Raw genomic sequence first — 17,695 nt, forward strand, 5'->3', positions numbered from 1 at the left:
ATACTTTACATTAGTTATCACTAGTCCTCACAGCTCCTCTATGAAGGAGAATTATTACTCGACACGTACACACTGATTTCATGGATGGGGAAGACAAGACTCAGGTTAAATAACTGGCCCAGACATACAGCTTGTCCATGGTAGAGCTCATGGTTCCCACGCTGATGTTCTCTCCACTACACCAACCTCTTTTCATCCCAGATCCTTGTGAAAGGCCAAGAACTCAGAACACTCTGGCATTGTCCTCTGAGAGCAGAAATGATTCGCCCTTTGGAAAGTCTCTTGCATAAAGAGGGCAAGTTAATCACAAAAGGCTTCTCAGTAGCAGCCCAGGGGTGGAGGAGGACTTTGTACTGAGTCATTTAGGGAGGAGTTCTGAGGAGGTGGGAGGAGTTTTGGGGAAGTGGAGAGGGGTTCTGAGAAGGCAGGAGGGGTTTGGGGGAGGTGGGGAGAGGTTCTGAAGACGTGGGGAGGAGTTCTGAGGGGGTGGGAGAGGTGTGAGGAGCGGGAGTTCTGAAGAGGTGGGAGAAATTGTGAGAAGGTGAAAGGAGTTCTGACAAGGCAGGAGGAGTTCTGAGGAGGTGGGAGGAGCTCTGAAGAGGAATCCTGAGGAGCCAGGAGGAATTCTGAGGAAGTGAAAGGAGTTCTGAGGAGGAAGGAGGAATTCTGAGGAGGCGGGAGGAGTTCTGAGGAAGGAGGAGGAGTTCTGAGGAGGGAGGAGGAATACTGAGGTGGGAGGAGTTCTGAGGATGGAGGAGGAGTTCTGAGGATGGAGGAGGAGTTCTGAGGATGGAGGAGGAGTTCTGAGGAAGGAGGAGGAGTTCTGAGGAGGGAGGAGGAATTCTGAGGAGGTGGGAAGAGTTCTGAGGAGGGAGGAGGAATTCTGAGGAGGTGGGAGGAATTCTGAGGAGGTGGGAGGATTTCTGAGGAGGGAGGAGGAATCCTGAGGAGGTGGGAGGAGTTCTGAGGAGGGAGGAGGAATCCTGAGGAGGCAGGAGTTCTGAGGAGGGAGGAGGAATCCTGAGGAGGCAGGAGTTGTGAGGAGGGAGGAAAAATCCTGAGGAGGCAGGAGTTCTGATGAGGGAGGAGGAATCCTGAGGAGGCAGGAGTTGTGAGGAGGGAGGAGGAATCCTGAGAAGGAATCCTGAGGTAGGAGGAGTTCCGAGGGGGGGGGAGTTCTGAGGAGGCGGGAGGAGTTCTGAGGAGGGAGAAGGAATTCTGAGGAGGTGGGAATAGTTCTGAGGAGGGAGGAAGAATTCTGAGGAGGTGGGAGGAATTCTGAGGAGGGGGAGGAGTTCTGAGGAGGTGGGAGGAGTTCTGAGGAAGGAGAAGGAATTCTGAGGAGGGGGGAGGAGTTCTGAGGAGGGAGATGGAATTCTGAGGAGGGGGGAGGAGTTCTGAGGAGGGAGAAGGAATTCTGAGGAAGGAGGAGGAGTTCTGAGGAGAGAGGAGGAATTCTGAGGAGGTGGGAGGAGTTCTGAGGAGGCAGGAGGAATTCTGAGGAGGCAGGAGGAGTTCTGAGGAGGTGGGAGGAGTTCTGAGGAGGCAGGAAGAATTCTGAGGAGGGAGGAGGAGTTCTGAGGAGGTGGGAGGAGTTCTGAGGAGGTGGGAGGAGTTCTGAGGAGGTGGGAGGAATTCTGAGGAGGTGGGAGGAATTCTGAGGAAGTGGGAGGAATTCTGATGTGGGGGAGTTCTGAGGAGTGGGAGGAATTCTGAGGAGGCAGGAGGAGTTCTGAGGAGGTGGGAGGAGTTCTGAGGAGGTGGGAGGAATTCCCAGGAGGTGGGAGAAGTTCTGAGGAGGGAGGAGGAGAGAGGCATCCTAGGTCAAGCCAGAAAGAAGAGTGGTGAAATTGCTTCCTGATTCTTCCTTGGTGACTCTGAGGTTAGAGAGGAAGCTAAACTCTGAAGCCCACCTTATATACGGAAGATGATCTGGGGTCTGTGGCATTCCAGGTCCTGCTCTCTCCCTAGGCCATCACTTCAGATCTGCAATGGACTTTGTATGTCAGCCATGATAAACCAAGGCCATACCAGTTTTCTATTTGGTCCTCAAATGTACCAAACTCTTTCCTGCCCCAGGGACTTTGCGTATGTTGTCTCCTATACCTGGAATATATGTTTTCCAAGCCTCTGTCTCTGAGACTCGGATGAAATGTCATTTCCTCAGACTGGCCTTTCCTGACCACTCCACTTGCCCCTCCCACCCTTAGTCTGCATTATGCCCCCTGGTATTTTCTCCCCCAGTTTCCCGTTCTTTTCCTTATCTCACTCTGAAGCTGTGGGCTCCTTTGATGAACACATACCCTCCACAGGGCAGGAATCCTGCTGTTTATCAATTTGGTACACACTGCCCCTTGCACACAGCAAGTGCACAAAAAGCATTTGTTAAATATGTATAGAAGCAATACCAGGCCCCAAGACAGTGGCCCTGCCTGTGATATAGTGGGAAGACAGATAAACACGTACTTAAGACCAGGGTTGGGTCCTCCTGGGACCAGGACTTGAGGAACGCTGGGATTAATTACCAAAGGGAGCGACAGAGACATTTGACATAGTTGGTTTTGTAGTAGTAGGAAGGCCGCTGAACAGCAGAGGGAAGGTGTGGGAGTTACAGAAGAAAGGAACTCTGGGTAACAGACTGCGCTACTGCACTCCAACCTGGGTAACAGAGTTTTTGACCCTATCGCAATATATATATATACACATACATACATACATACACACACACACACACACATTCATGTGTGTATGTATGTGTGTATATATATGTGTGTATACGTGTGTGTGTGTATGTGTGTGTGTGTGCATACACATATATATATATGGCGTGACAGGGTCAAAAAACTCTGTTACCCAGGTTGGAGTGCAGTAGTGCACAATCATGACTCACTGTAGCCCTGAACTCCTGGCTCAAGCCATCCTCCTGCCACAGCCTCCCGAGTAGCTGGAACTATAGGCACATGCCACCACACCTGGCTCATTTTGTATCTTTTGTAACAACAGTCCCACTACATTGCCTAGGCTGGTCTTGAACTGGGCTCAAGTGATCCTCCCACCTCGGACTCTTCAAGTGCTGGGATTACGGGCATGAGCCACTGCACCTGGCCTCGCACTGGTTTGCTGGACATACAAATCAAGCAAACCTTGATTGAGGGGACTGGGCTGTAGCCTGATAAGAGTCATCTCTATGTGTGTGTGGTGTGTGTATGGTGTGTGTGTGGGTTGTGTGTGAGGGTTGTGTGAGGTGTGTGGGTGTCGTGTGTGGGGGGGTTGTGTGTGGGGTGTGTATGTGGGGTGTATGTGTAGGGGGTGTGTGGTGTGCATGTAGTATGGGGGGTGTGTGGTGTGTGTGTACTGTGGGGGGGTGTGGTGTGTGTGTAGTGTGTGTGTGGGGTGTGGTGGTGGTAGTGGGGTGTGTGTGTGTGTGTGTGTGTGTACGTGCGCGCGCGTGCGTGCGCTGCTTAACCTGGTCAAGGGGATCCATGAGTAAAACTTTTTAATAGAATTGCTTTCCTTTGTAATCCTACATCCCTTTATTTTACGTATTTAAAATCAATATTTTGAAGTCTATTTAAAAAACAAATGCACAGTATTTTGGTGAGGGGTCTATAGGCTTCACCAGATGACCAAAGGGGTTCATTGCACAACCAAACTGAAGGGACCCTGTGTACAGAACCCCAACACAGAGTAAAGTAACCCCAAAGCCTCCATTCGGTGGCAGCATCACTGTGCTGAAGGTCTGACTGGCTCTGGGAAGCAACCAGTGCCAGGCCCAGAGAGCATGGAAGACCAACGGGCTGCTTCCCCAGCAGCATGTGCAAGGCAAACCCCTGTGCAAGGCAAACCCCTGTGAGCACCCACTCTGCTGCCAAACCCAGCACTGCAGCCACATGGCTGGGCAAGGGCATGAAGCAGGAGCCAAGACTAAGCAGCTAAAATAAGGGAAGGAGATGAGACTAGCAGGATTCCCAGCTTCTGGATTTCTGGTAGGCCCATGTGAAAGGTTCTGGCCATTAGAAACCAGTCTTGTTGGGCACGCTCATTACCTTCTCATAATACTGGATGTTCTTGTCAGCCATCCCCATGAGTAGCTGCCGGAAGTCCTGCCTCTTGTTGTTCTGCCACCTCTCCATGTCAGCTTTCAGGTCAGCATTGAAACACTCCATCCGATCCTGACATTTCTCGACGTCCGCCGGCACCTGGAAAAGGGAGGCACACATGGGTGCCCTGCACACAAAACTGGCATCTCTTGCCTTGAGCTCCTCTGAGCACACATTTGTCAAAGGCCAAAGCCCTACATTAAAATGCTATCAACACGCTCCCTCCTCTGGAGGCATTTATTTGAAAGCAAAACCTTGGGTATTCAGGTCTAAGGAGGAGCTCTGAAAAGGGGCTCTCCTAACCCAGATCTTCAAACCCATCCAAACACAACAGAGACTCGTGGGGGAAACACCCCCATTTACACACAGGAAGAAGAAACATTGCAATTCAGACTCATATGTCTTTGGTTACTTTTAGGATTTACTCATCCACACTTGAAAGTGTGTGCAGACTTTGCAAATATACAGCATTTGTATTGCCCTGCTATTCTCCTGTGTCCCATATTGGAACTAGAAAAGAGGTAGGTTCTCCCAGATGACATGAACTATTCCATTGCTGTGACATTTGATGATGCCTTTCCTCATTAATCAGAGAATTGAAATAAGACAACTACTGGTCAGCTGCCTCCTCTGAACCCCACATTATAAATAAACTGGAGGCTTGTTTATGCTTTTCCCAATAGCAGATACTTTTAAATGGAGAGTTAGAGAAGTCTGAGAAAACAGGAGGAAAGTTACTTATGCATGTCAAAAAAATTTGAAATTCAAAGAAGAAATATACAGCAGGCTATCTCAAGTTTTCCTTAAAGAGGTTTAGAAGACTTTCTCAAAAGGGAACTATGTCACTTGAAGTTTCACAACTTTCACTTTGCTTTGGTGAATTTCACCATCCTGTGCAGCTGGAGTTTGGGCTTTGTGGCTGCAGCGCTTCCCAAAGCTGGCTTCTCTCTCCTAACTCAAGCACTTCACTGAGCCCTGATGGTGGCCAGGGAGCCGACATGCCCAAAGCCAGGTCAAACCCCCGACCTGCCAAATGTATCCCAACCATAAGTGAGGCCTTTTATGTTTGGTGTGCTGGGGCCCATGAACCAAACTGTCTCCAAGCCATGGCTCACCACTGGGAGTCCACTTCCACCAATCGGGGAGGTTTATACCCAAGCCTCGTGGACAAGGAGCTGACCCAGAATGATGCCAATGAGAAAGACAGGCCTGAGGGAGCTGGACACCTTCAGGGTACTCAGCCATCTTCTCCACAGACCACGTGGAGATGGTTGTAGAACACAGGAGTCAGGGAAGAGACACAGCCAAGGCAAGTGAATTTGAATGTGCCTGACACGGGAACTAGACATGGGTGAAACCAGGATGAGCTGGAGACAGAGATAACTAGACACTCTGGAAATTTAAAAGCAAGGAATTTTTCTGTTAAGATGGTGAAAGAGGCCTTCTTCAAAGCACATAAGCTTCTGGAAGAGGGAAAAAAAAATACTGGGCTGAGTGCAGTGGTTCATGCCTCCCAGCACTTTGGGAGGCCAAGGCAGAAGATCACTGGAGGTCAGGAATTTGAGACCAGCCTGGGCAACATAGTAAGACCCCCATCTCTACAATAAGTAGGATGTGGTGGCGCTATGTTGTCCAGGCTGGTCTCGAACTCCTGGCCTCCAGTGATCCTCCCACCTCGGTCCCCCAAAGCACTGGAATTACAGGTGTGAGCCACCATACCAGGTCAGAGACTGACTTTTTCTTCTGATGCCATGATTTAAGTCTCTTTTGCCTCCTCCCAAGACCACCCATTACTATTGGTTACCTCAGGAAAAACTGAAATAAAAACCAGAGTATCCCAGTCTTGCCTCTCCAGAGTCACTCCAGGAATCAGCCTCAATGGAAAGATGCCCAGCGAGCCAGCGTCTCTGGCTGGCCTCACCTCCCCACAGGCACAGGCCAGTTCCCTTACCCGTCTCCTGGCCACTGCTCACACTTGCATTGGGGTGAGGGTGCCTATGAGCAACTTCCTGTTTGCTTAACGAAACTTCTGCTGTGAGGAGAAAATGGAAAGCCCTGGAAAGAGAACCTCACCAGGACACGTGGAGAGGAGGGCAGCCAGGGTCTCTGAATCAGGACTGTTTACAGAGGAAAGATTCCCAGGTTTAAAGATTCCCAGGTGTGTTCTGGAGATGGGAACTCTGACTGACCCAGAAAAATCAGGGTCTAAACCACGGCTGTGGGTTTTAGGACTGCCTGAGCCTCGGTCTGGGAAATATTTGGCTTCTCAGTTTCACAACACATTCTGTGCTTGGCACTGAGGAATACAAAAGTGCTTGGGTCTCAACAGACAAATCTTGTCTCCCGTAACCTACAGTCTAGTTGGGAAGAAACAGGAACATGCCTAGACACTGAGGCAAGATATCGTAAGTGTTGTCGCTTCCCCTGCAGCCCCCGTGATAAGCACGCTGAGGAGGATGGAGGGGGCGGCCAACCTGGGAAGATCGGGCCTCATGGAGGAAACAGCACTGAGGCGGCTCTTTAAAGATGACAGATGTGAGATGTTTGACCACTTGGAAGGCACTCCAGAGTGGCAGTACACGCAAGGGACAGAGGAGAGAAGACACCAGGACCCACCGCAGGAATTGTGCACAGGCCACAGGGCCCACAGCGGCACGGAGAGGGAACTGCAGCTCGCAAGATTGGCAGAGGGTGGCAGGGGATGAGGAACCTGAGGCTCGTCCCAAAGTCCTGGTTTCCTGAGGCCCAGTTAACTCATGCCCACTCTTGGAGAACAGAAAAAGCCCCACACTTCCTCCAGCTGCAGTGGACAGCTCTAGAACCAAACTTCCAGAGCTTAGCTTGCACACCCCACCTGCCACTTACCAGGTGTGTGGCCTGGGACCTGGCCTCAGCTTCTCTGTCTGGCTAATAATATCCTCCGCCTCACTAGGCTGTCATGAGGCCAGACAGGCTAATATGTGTTAAGTGCTTTATAGCATCCTAATAAGGAAGGGGGAGTTGGGCTGGCAGGACCAAGGGAAAGCAAGAAGAGAAGGCAGATTAAGCTATACTTCTGCTTTTCTTCATGGTCCAGGACACATAGCCTTCCTGCACAAATATTAATAACACCATCTTCCTGCACCCAGCTATCACCAGACCCTCAGTTAATAGAAAAATGCAAGTTTGCTCACTGTGACCTTGGAGTTATCAGCACTGCACGAAGCCCTCTTCAGTACACAGCACGAGCACCATTCTATGAAATCCCCAGCAAGCCTTTGTTTCCGGGCAGTCAGCTCCCTTCTTGCTGATCTGCCTGTTGCACTCTTGCAATGTATTTTCCTACTTTTTCTAATAAATCTGTTTTTCTTTACCTATAATTGTCTTGGTAAATTCTTCTTACCCCTGCAACACTGGTTCCAGAGAGTCATTACACACCTGTGACACACTTGTGCCTGGCATATAGTAAGTGCTCAATAAACATTTGTTAGCTCATATCAGTATCAATATTGTAATTTGCTGTTCACAAAAGATAATCTATCCCTTGCACAGCTCCTCAAGCTTTATTCCATGTGTTATAAAACAGGTTTTCGTCTTCCAAATACAAACTATATTATTATATGTTCTCCCAAACTTTATGCCACCCTTTGCCAATGCTACTCCACCCTGAGATTTCATTAGACACCAGAGATGAATCATCTCCAAACTACATATTAGCATGAGATTGCACTGGGCATCCTGGAACTGGAGTTGTGGCTCTAACACCAGAAGGGAGAGGATGGAGTAAACCAACCTGGTGGAGACAGAACTGACAGATTTGGCAACTGGCTGCCCATGAGAAATAAAATACAGGGAGTCCGAGAGAAGCCTGAAGTTTCTAGTCTGGATGACTAGGGTGGCACTAATGCCACCAAAGGCTCAGAATGAAGGACAGGTCCACAGATCAGAGAAAGGAGGGAGTTGCAGCCAGGGGAAGAGTGATGCCTCCCTCCACAAAGCGGGGTGAGATAACAAGAAAACCAAACACAGCTCTTTTATAAAGGCTTATGGAAAAGAATACACAACCAAATTTAAAAATGAGCAAAGGACTTAAACGTATCTCCAAAGAAGATAAACAGTCAGCTGGGCGCAGTGGCTCACGCCTGTAATCCCAGCACTTTGGGAGCCTGAGGCGGGCAGATCACAAGGTCAAGAGATCGAGACCACCCTGGCCAACATGGTGAAACCCTGTCTGTACTGAAAATACAATAAAATTAGCTGGGCATAGTGGTGTGCTCCTGTAGTCCCAACTACTTAGGAGGCTGAGGCAGGAGAATTGCTTGATCCAGGGAGGTGGAGGTTGCAGTGAGCCGAGATCACGCCACTGCACTCCAGCCTGGCGACAGAGCGAGACTCCATCTCAAAAAAATAAAAATAAAGAAGATAAACAGTCAACAAGGACATGAAAAGATGCTCAACATCATAATCACTAGTGAAATGCTAATCAAAGCCACAGTGAGGTAGCACCTCACACTCATCAGGATGGCTACTATTAAAAAAAATAACAAAAACAGAAAATAGGCCAGGTGCAGCGGCTCACACCTGTAATCCCAGCACTTCAGGAGGCCAAGGCAAGTGGATCACCTGAGGTCAGGAGTTCGAGACCAGCCTGGCTGGTCTCCGGGAGGCGGAGATTGCAGTGAGCCAAGATCACGCCACTGCACTCTAGCCTGGGCGACAGAGAAAGACTCAGTCTCAAAAAAATAAATAAGCGTTGGTAAGAACATAGGGAAACTAGAACCCTTGTACATTGTTGGTGGATTGTAAAACAGTATAGCTGCTATGGAAAACAGTATGGAGATTCCTCAAAAATTTTAAAATAGAACTACTATATGATCCTGCTGGATTCCACTTCTGAGTACATATCCAAAGAAATTGAAAGCAGGGTCTCAGAGATACTTGTATACACATGTTTATAGCAGCATTATTCACAGTAGCCCAAAGATGAAAGCAACACAGATGTCCACTGATGAATGGATAAACAAAATGTGGTATGTATATGTATGTGTATGTATGTATGTGTGTGTATGTCCCATATATATGGGATATTATTCAGCCTCAAAAAGGAAGGGAATTCTAACACATTACAACATGGATAAACCAAGGACATTACACTGAGTGAAATAAGCCAGTCACAGGATAAATATTATATTATTCTAGATACGAGGTATCTAGAATGGTCAAAGTCATAGAGACAGAAAGTAGAACAGGGGTTTCTAGAGGCTGGCAGGAGGGGGAATGGAGAGTTGTTTAATGGGTCAGAGTTTCAGTTCTGCAAGATGAAAAGAGTTTCAGATATCGATTGCACAACAATGTAAATGTGCTTAACATGACTAAGCTGTACACTTTTAAATGGTTAAGATGGCAAATTTTATATTCTGTATATTTTACCACAGTATAATCTTGTTTAAATATATGGAGGGAAAGGTGGGGCTGAGGGAGGCAGGGCCCAAGGTTTGAACTCAGAGAGAAGCCAGCATGTGTAGGGTTAATAAAGGACTCAGCAAAAGTCACTCGGGAAGGCGGAAAGGCGGGCACAGAAAGAGGAGGTGGTGAATCAGAGAGAACAGAGCCAGAGAAGCCCAGGGGTGGTAGGAGTTAGAAGAGGATGGAAGGATTAAAAATAAAAAAATAAGAGGAACTGGGGTGAGCTGTCTGTGACCAGCTTGTGAAGTTCCCCAACTTGAAGAACGGGAGCGCTGGCAACTCATGCTCAGGCATGTATTCTTCCACCTTTGATTTTTTGGATAGTGTCTTTGTAACTATCAATTCACTGACCAGTAACACTAAGCATTCTTTTTACTTTTATTTTTTATTTATTTTTGAGACAGGTCTTGCTCTGTTGCCCAGGCTGGAGTGCAGTGGTGCAATCACAGCTCACTGTAGCCTCAATCTCCCAAGTTCAAGCGATCCTCCTGCCTCAGCCTCCCGAGTAGCTGTAACTACAGATGCACACCATCATACCCAGCTAATATTTTTATCTGGAGTAGAGGCGAGGTCTTCCTACCTTGCCCAGGCTGGTCTCGAACTCCTGAGCTCAGGCGATCTTCCCGTCTTGGCCTCCCAGAGTGCTGAGATAATAACAGGTGTGGGCCACCACCCTCAGCATTTCCTCTTATCTCAATGTTTTAATTTTCGTGACTGAGGTATTGTTACGGTTGTGCTACCATGCGTCTGAAGGATGTTGACATGGCACAGCACTGCTAATGGTTGGGTGTTGCTTATCATGACACCAAGGAAAAATATCACCAGATAAGACCTCAAAAGATAAAAATTTATACAGAGGTGACAAAATTGCATTTTTCACCTTGGTTCCCAATCTCTCATGAGAATTTCCATTACAGAATATAGGTTGTTAGTGCAATGACAGAAGAGTCACGTGGATGGGACTGTGCATTTCTGTGTGCTGGGGAACAGGACAGTAACTTAAATTCACTCAACATTCATTTAAAAATGCATTACTCAGTGAGCCGAGATTGAGCCACTGCACTCCAGCCTGGCAACAGAGCAAGACTCGGTCTCATAAATAAATAAATAGATGGATGGATGGATGGATGGATGGATGGATGGATGGATGGATGCATGCATGCATGCATGCATTACTGAGCTCCTTCCATGTGCCACGCATTTCCAGGCCCTAGAACAGAAATCTCAACCTAAGTCTCCTTCTTGGAGCTGGGTTGGAGATGTTACATTATCTGCTCTCATGATGATAGTAGGTTAGGAAAATCTCCAAAGACTACACAAGACAGATATAATCCCAAAGTGTGGAGGAAAGGGGAGCTCGTGGCTGCTGTAGGACAGGCTCCAGGACCAGTGACAGCCACACGCTGCTGAGTGAGCAGGGGACAGGGCTCCCTAACTGGCAATGTGTGAGTGGCAGAGAGATTGGTCCTCTGCCCTCTGGGAAGCCAGAGCCCCCAGGCTGGTCACCTCCAGCTTCCAGCAACTGCGTTTTCAGTGTCTATTTGAGCTGTGAGGTGAAAACAGGTAAGAAAACACTGATACAGGGTCAAGTTTGAAAAGAGGCCATGGAATTGGGCAAACAGAAAGTCAGTGGCTCTCTGAATGAATGCTTTTTTAATTATAGATAAAAACAAACTTCAGAGAATGGTCAGTGGGGAGTGAGGGAGGGAGAGGTGAGGGCATGAGATGAGGAGCAGAGCGGCTGACAGCAAGAGATCCTCGAGCTTGCCTGTGCAATGACACGAGAGTGAAGCCCCAGGGAAGGCCACACGCACTCTCCGTGCCTGCCTCGGGAAAGGCAGGGCGTCCCCTCAGGGAGCACAGCTGCTGGGGCCCGCGCCCTGGGGAAAGGCACCAGTTTTGGAGCCAGATGCACTTGGACTCCATACCGGCTCCACCATTTGTTGACTTTGGCACTTAAGTTCCACGCTTCCCCTGACCCCGGGCCCCCATCTGTCACATGGAAACCACCGCACTGGCAGAGGGTGGCTGCGGTGGGACTTAAGTCAGCTGAGGGGATGGGGGAGTTCTGCCTGCTCTGGCTGGAGGCACCTGGTCTTCTGCCCCATGGTGAGGGTCCTCACTTGCCAGAAGGGTCTGGAAACAACAGACACGAGGCCCCACTCTCCGGTCTGCATTAGCTCCGTATGTAGAAGTCTCCCTGCTGCCAGTTTACAATTGGGATTCTCACTTCACTACCCACCACGTCTTTCCCATTCTAGAACACTCACTATCTTGGTGGTTCTAAGAGCTGTCCAAGGTCTACAGCCTTCAAGAGGTTTGTCCAGAGAGCCCAATTTCCACTTTCCCTCTGCTCTTCTCTCAACCAGAGGGGGAACAGCTCTGTGCACCTTTCCATCCCAGTCACCTCCACACGACACACCTCCACACTTCCCACACCAACGCCCCACTCCCCTCCACACCCACGCTCCCCTAAAACACCACACCTGCCCCCACACACCACATACCCCACACACACCACACGCCCTCCCTACATGCCACGTGCCCTCCCCATACACACACCACACACCCACCCCCCACACACACCACAGGCCAGCCCCCCAACACCGACACCCCAGGTCCCCTCCACAGGGCCCATCTCTCCTCATCTGCACTCCGACACCACCCGTTTAAACTTCTTCAGCTGGCACCCACCCAGGATGAGGCTACCCGTGGGTCAGGGCCTAAAACAGCACCTGCTTTTTTTATTTACTTTTTGAAGATAACTAGGAATTCTGTGAAGCCTTCTCCCTGGCATCCCTTCTTTGTTCTTTTTGGAGCTAGTTATACCAAGTGTATTAGCACTGAAAAGAGTCCAACGCAGAAGACAGGAAAAGGCAAGAGCTCCCTCTCTGTTACCCTCACTGTCATTCGAAGGTGCGGATGCTCCCAGTGCCATTTAAAATCTAATTCCTCAGCTTCTCCTTATCTTCTGTAAGAGCTCTGATGCCCCCCACCTTCCATGGCGGGTTAGATTCTAAGGTGTACACCAGGCTGCGGCCCAACAGGTCCAGGAGAAGGCAGCCAGCCCCTGCTAAGTAAGTGCATGTCGCTTCTCCAACCTCACAATTAACATGGAGAAGGCCAAGTCTCCAGAATCCAAAGCTCCATCTGCCTGGGAATCACCACCTCAGTGTCTGTTGAGCTTTCTCCAGCCTCAGCCCAACCACAATGCAAAACTTTGCATTCTAGGACACCACCATTCTTCCCCAGCTCCAGAGGCCTCCGCATCCTCTGCCCTCAGCACGTGCTCTTTCCCCACAAGACGTCCTAGGACTCCCCTAAGAGGATCACCCCACGTTGAAATTCACAGGGAAGGTTGTGGAGACATGAGGCCACTTCCTTCCCCTGGGTTACAAAAAAGTGATCAGATTTTGATGCCACTCCATGACTCCACAAAAATCAACTTTCCCTCCTTATCCAGCGCAAGTTTTTCAAGGTTTCACCTGATAACGAGGTAAGCCCCCAGACTCCCTCGGATCTTCTGCTGACCATGCCCATACCAGGGGACCTTTCCTCCCCGGCACTCCTGCGACAGTCCCCTGAGCTACCTCGCTCCCACCATCAGTTCCCAAAAGACCTAGCCGAGGCCCTGGGATAGAATCAGCCCTAACCCACTTCCGAATTCCCTGGCTTTTTAAAAAAAAAAATCTCATCAACAGCAGCTCTGGCTTCATGAGCTCACAACCACATCAGGCAAAGCACAGCAAAACCTTAAGTTGCTCATTTCCTCAGCATCCACCAAACCTCCTGATGGGCTGTCGGGGAGGACAGGTGTGTAGAGGGCTAGGGAGGCAGGGGAAGCTTGAGGACATAGGAAACAATGTCTAAAACACTGTGGTCAGAAAAGGGACTTCTTAAAATACATGACAGCAAACTCAGAAAACAAAGTTCTCCACCCACATTCCTACTGCAGCCAGTGTGGACACGGGAGACTCCTCCAACGGAGCATCTGTCACTACGTCAGACACTACGCCGAGCACTTTATGGCATCACAACACTCATGTGTGGGAGGCAACTGAGGCCCACAAAGGCTGAGGAGCGGATCAGTGCAAGCTAGGGCGCAGCTGGGGTTTGAACCCAGGGCCATCCCATTCTAAATCCTGTGCTCCAACCGTGCTGGACTTGGACAGGCTGCCAACTGCACCCTCCTCTGCCCACCAACGCAGCTGCTGCCCCAGACCCAAAGGCAGCAAAGGATTTCTGCTGCTGCCACTGTTACATTACATTCACTGGCACACCACCAGGACAGTCTATTTTGTCTTTAAAAATCACAATTGCTAAATAAGCAGCAAAGTGAATGTGGCATGGCTCAACATCCCACCAGGAAGAGGGAAGGTGAAGATGGCCTGGCCACGGTGTGCTAAGAGAACGCAGATGTGTGTTCAGGACTGACTAGTCATTTTCATGGACTGGGGGAAACCCTTAGCCTCTGGTAAGAATTCCTGTGGCCGAGAGGATGAGCCATGTGGGTAAATAGTGTCCAGGAAGGCGGACAACAGCAGCAGCCAAAGATTTCCACAGCACGGGGAGTGGACAGGAATCACCCAGACCCGCAGGAATGTGAGGCCAGGAGCCCTGGCAGGCAGCTGTGGGGGTCTGAGGGCACAAAACCAGCGTCTCCCTCTGCTCGAGACTGCTCCAAGCCTGGTGTGTGCTTCCAGCAGCCAGCAAGCCAGGCAGGGTTAAGACTTAACTCAGCCTATTATTCCAAACCTTCAGCTCCTGGCTTTGGAAAGGAATGTGTCCTGTATAGGGCTGAACATATTAAATGACAGCATCAGCCTCTGAGAAAGCTCGTATTCAGTGCTGAGCTTGTACAGATGCTATTTACAGAACTACATACATGACGTCTTTAAAATGCAGGATCCTCGGTTTCCAAACTAGGCCAGTGGCAGAACTTGTTGGTTCTCCTTCCCTCCCTAGCCAGAAAAAGTGACTTCTATTTTTCCTTAAATATTCAACTGACACATAAAATTACATACATTCCAGGCGTATGACGTGATGATTTGATACATGTACACACTGTGTAGTGATGATCACAATCGAATTAATGAACACATCCATCACCACCCACATTATGCATGGAAGCCCCAGGATTTTGTTCACCTTGTAACTGAAAGTTTGTACCTTTTGACCACGATTTCCCCATCCTGAGTCCTGGCAACCACCGTTCTACTCTCTGTTTCTATGACTTCAACTTTGTTAGATTCCACATAGAAGTCAAATCATGCAGTTATTTGTTTTCTGTGAATGACTTCTATCTTTACATTTGCGGGCTAAATGCAAACCTTTAAAATGTATACAAACAAATCATCCTATGTCATCCCTTTAAATCCCTTTGTTGAAAGGAAACTTTAAAAATATACACAAATAAATCATCCTATGTCATCCCTTTAAATGAGACTGAGACATGGCTTCAGTAGATGGCACCATGTTCCAGAAGATCACAGGCCAGCTCAGAACTCGTCAGTGGGGCCGGCCATAGGCAGGCAGAGGGCAGCTGTGTGCACATGGCTCTGCATTTCTGTTGTCGCCTCCCTTGTGACAGACACATAGGATGGAAGAAGGCTGACAGCCTGTGGCAGGAGGAACCAGAGGGAGGGTGCCAGCTGCATACGCTGGGCCAGTGACTACAGTTCCAGTCCTCATCATCTGCCTTTCCATAGATACATGCAGCCTTTACGCTCTGGTGTAGATCACTAGGGGTGATGCTGCTGGAATCAACACAACAAACATGCACAGGATGGAGAGCCACTCGGCATCAAAGAGGCTGGGCAATTTGTCCAGCTCCTTTGTGCCTCATTTCCTCACCCATGAAACGGGGAAAGAACAATGCCTTCCCCCTGGGCCTCAGATGACCACTGCAGTGATCCTGTGATGCAATTAACATTAAAGACACTACACAAAGCCAAGGTGTGTCATTTCTGAGGTGTGGGTTTCAAATTCCAAAGCTGGTTCCTTTCCCGGTATGTCTTGGCATGGCGGCAGCAGCAGGAACCATGGCAAAGGAGGAAATCCCCAGCAGCTCTGATGTCAAACCATTTCCCTGAAATGCAAGTCCCTGCTATTATCTTACTAACGTTCCTCACTCTTACCCCTCTCTTTGAAAACAAATACACCTTCCACTTACAAACCAAAAAGAGACAGAGTGATGGAATGGTAGGTAGCAAAATTCTAAAGTCAAACTGCAGGGTACCATCCTAGCTCTACCAGTGCTAGCTGTGTGACAGTGGGCCTTGGTTTGCTCATCTCTCAAATGGGGATAATAATGGTACCTAAACCTCATGGTTGTGGTATGGAATCAATGAGATTTTATACATACATGCACATATACACACACACAGTTGTCGCCTCGCTATCTGGTGGGGTGGGGTGGGGATCGGTTCCAGGACTTCTGAGATATCAAAATCTGTGAATGTTCAAGTCCCTTACATAAAATCATGTAGTATTTGCATATAACTGATGCACAGCCTCCTGTATACTTTAAATCATCTCTAGATTACTTATAATACCTAATACAACGTAAATACCTTGTAAATCATTGTTACACAGGTTGGGCGTCCCCAGTCTGAAAACCCAAAATGCCCCAAAGTCCAAAACCTTTTTTTTTTTAAGATAGGGTCTCCCTATGCTGCCCAGGCTGGGGTGCAGTGGCCATTCACAGGCGCAATCATAACACACTGCAGCCTCTAACTCCTGGCCTCAAGGGATCCTCCCATCTCAACCTCCCCAGTAAGAGGAGGCCTGCCTATGGCCAGCCCCACTGACGAGTTCCGAGCTGGCCTGTGATATTCTGGAACATGGTGCCATCTGCTGAGCCATGTCTCAGTCTCACTTAAAGGGATGACATAGGATGATTTATTTGTGCATATTTTAAAAGTTTCCTTTCAACAAAGGGATTTAAAGGGATGACAAAGGATGATTTGTTTGTATATATTTTAAAAGTTCGCATTTAGCCCACAAATGTAAAAAGGTGGTCATCTGGCTCAACCAGTTCTGCAATCCCACCCAGGAGCAGAAGACACAGCAAGAAAATCTCACTTCCACCCGCTATGATTCCATCTCCTACCTGACCAATCAGCACTCCTCACTTCCTAAGCCCCTACCCACCAAATTATCTTTAAAAACTCTGATCCCCAAATGCTCAGGGAGAATGATTTGAATAACAGTAAAACTCCAGTGTCCCGTAAGCTAGTTCTGCACGAATTACTCTTTCTCCATTACGATTCCCTTGTCCTGATAAATCAGCTCTGTCTAGGCAGCAGGCGAGGTGAACCTACCGAGCAGTTACAAACACTGGAGCCAGAAGGCATCCTAGACAAGCAAGATTAGTGCTGCTCGAACTCTGTGGAGTAAAGGGCCACTTTTTGTTGGCTTTTTCCCCCAATTCGACCAAGCTGTAGTCCTGCCGTGCAGAACCAGCATGCAGCTTGCTCCACACGCAACTCCTCACGTGAGTTTAACACGCTTGCCTTGAGTGTTCAACACAATGTGTTCAACTGGTTCTGCAGCAACATCAAATTCCTATAGAAGTTTCCAAGTGCTTCTATACTTTCCTCATCATGGATTGTACAGTTTGTGGGCCTATGAACCACACTTTGAAAGCACTGATTTAGGCTATTCTTTCCTTCTCTCTGCAATGCCATTTTATGGAGCAAGGAACTGCCGATGAATGGCAGAGCTGTAAGTCTTTAAAAAAAAAAAAAATTAGGCCCAGGAAATAGTGGAAAACTCAATCCCAAGTGAACACTAGGAACTCGCAGAAATAGGACAGAAAGGGAGTGAAAAAGGACAACATCATCAAGGTAGCCCAGCCGGCACTGACCACTCTTAGTCATACAGATCTAGAGATGAGAATTTACTTAGCACCAGCAGGGAGACTACAGCTTTGCAGCCCTTCCCAGGTGGCTTCCCTGACCTTGGGGCGGTCTTCCTTCCGCAGAGCCACAGCTTCCAGTTTGGCTTCATACTCTGCTTGAACTTGGTCCCTCTTCTTCAATACACTCTGTGGGAAGCAGAGGAGAGAAGCATGTAACACTGAGTCCACAAAGGGGCCTCCCACCCCCAGGCAATTGCTTCTTTTCCCCCACGCCTCCCCAAATCAAGGC

At 48.7% G+C, this 17,695-nt stretch overlaps 1 protein-coding gene across 1 annotated transcript in view; it reads right to left on the reverse strand.

Moving 5' to 3' along the window:
- Positions 1–17,695, reverse strand: part of SNX30 (sorting nexin family member 30) — a 119,440-nt gene that overhangs the window by 6,785 nt on the left and 94,960 nt on the right. Inside the window, exons 7-8 of the mRNA XM_003312216.5 lie at positions 17,506–17,592; positions 4,047–4,199 (exon numbers count right to left, since the gene is read on the reverse strand). Coding sequence (XP_003312264.2) covers positions 4,047–4,199; positions 17,506–17,592 — 240 coding nt within the window. The remainder of the gene's footprint in view (positions 1–4,046; positions 4,200–17,505; positions 17,593–17,695) is intronic.

The sequence above is a fragment of the Pan troglodytes genome, chromosome 11 (genome assembly GCF_028858775.2).
Source record: "Pan troglodytes isolate AG18354 chromosome 11, NHGRI_mPanTro3-v2.0_pri, whole genome shotgun sequence".
Classification (NCBI taxonomy): domain Eukaryota; kingdom Metazoa; phylum Chordata; class Mammalia; order Primates; family Hominidae; genus Pan; species Pan troglodytes.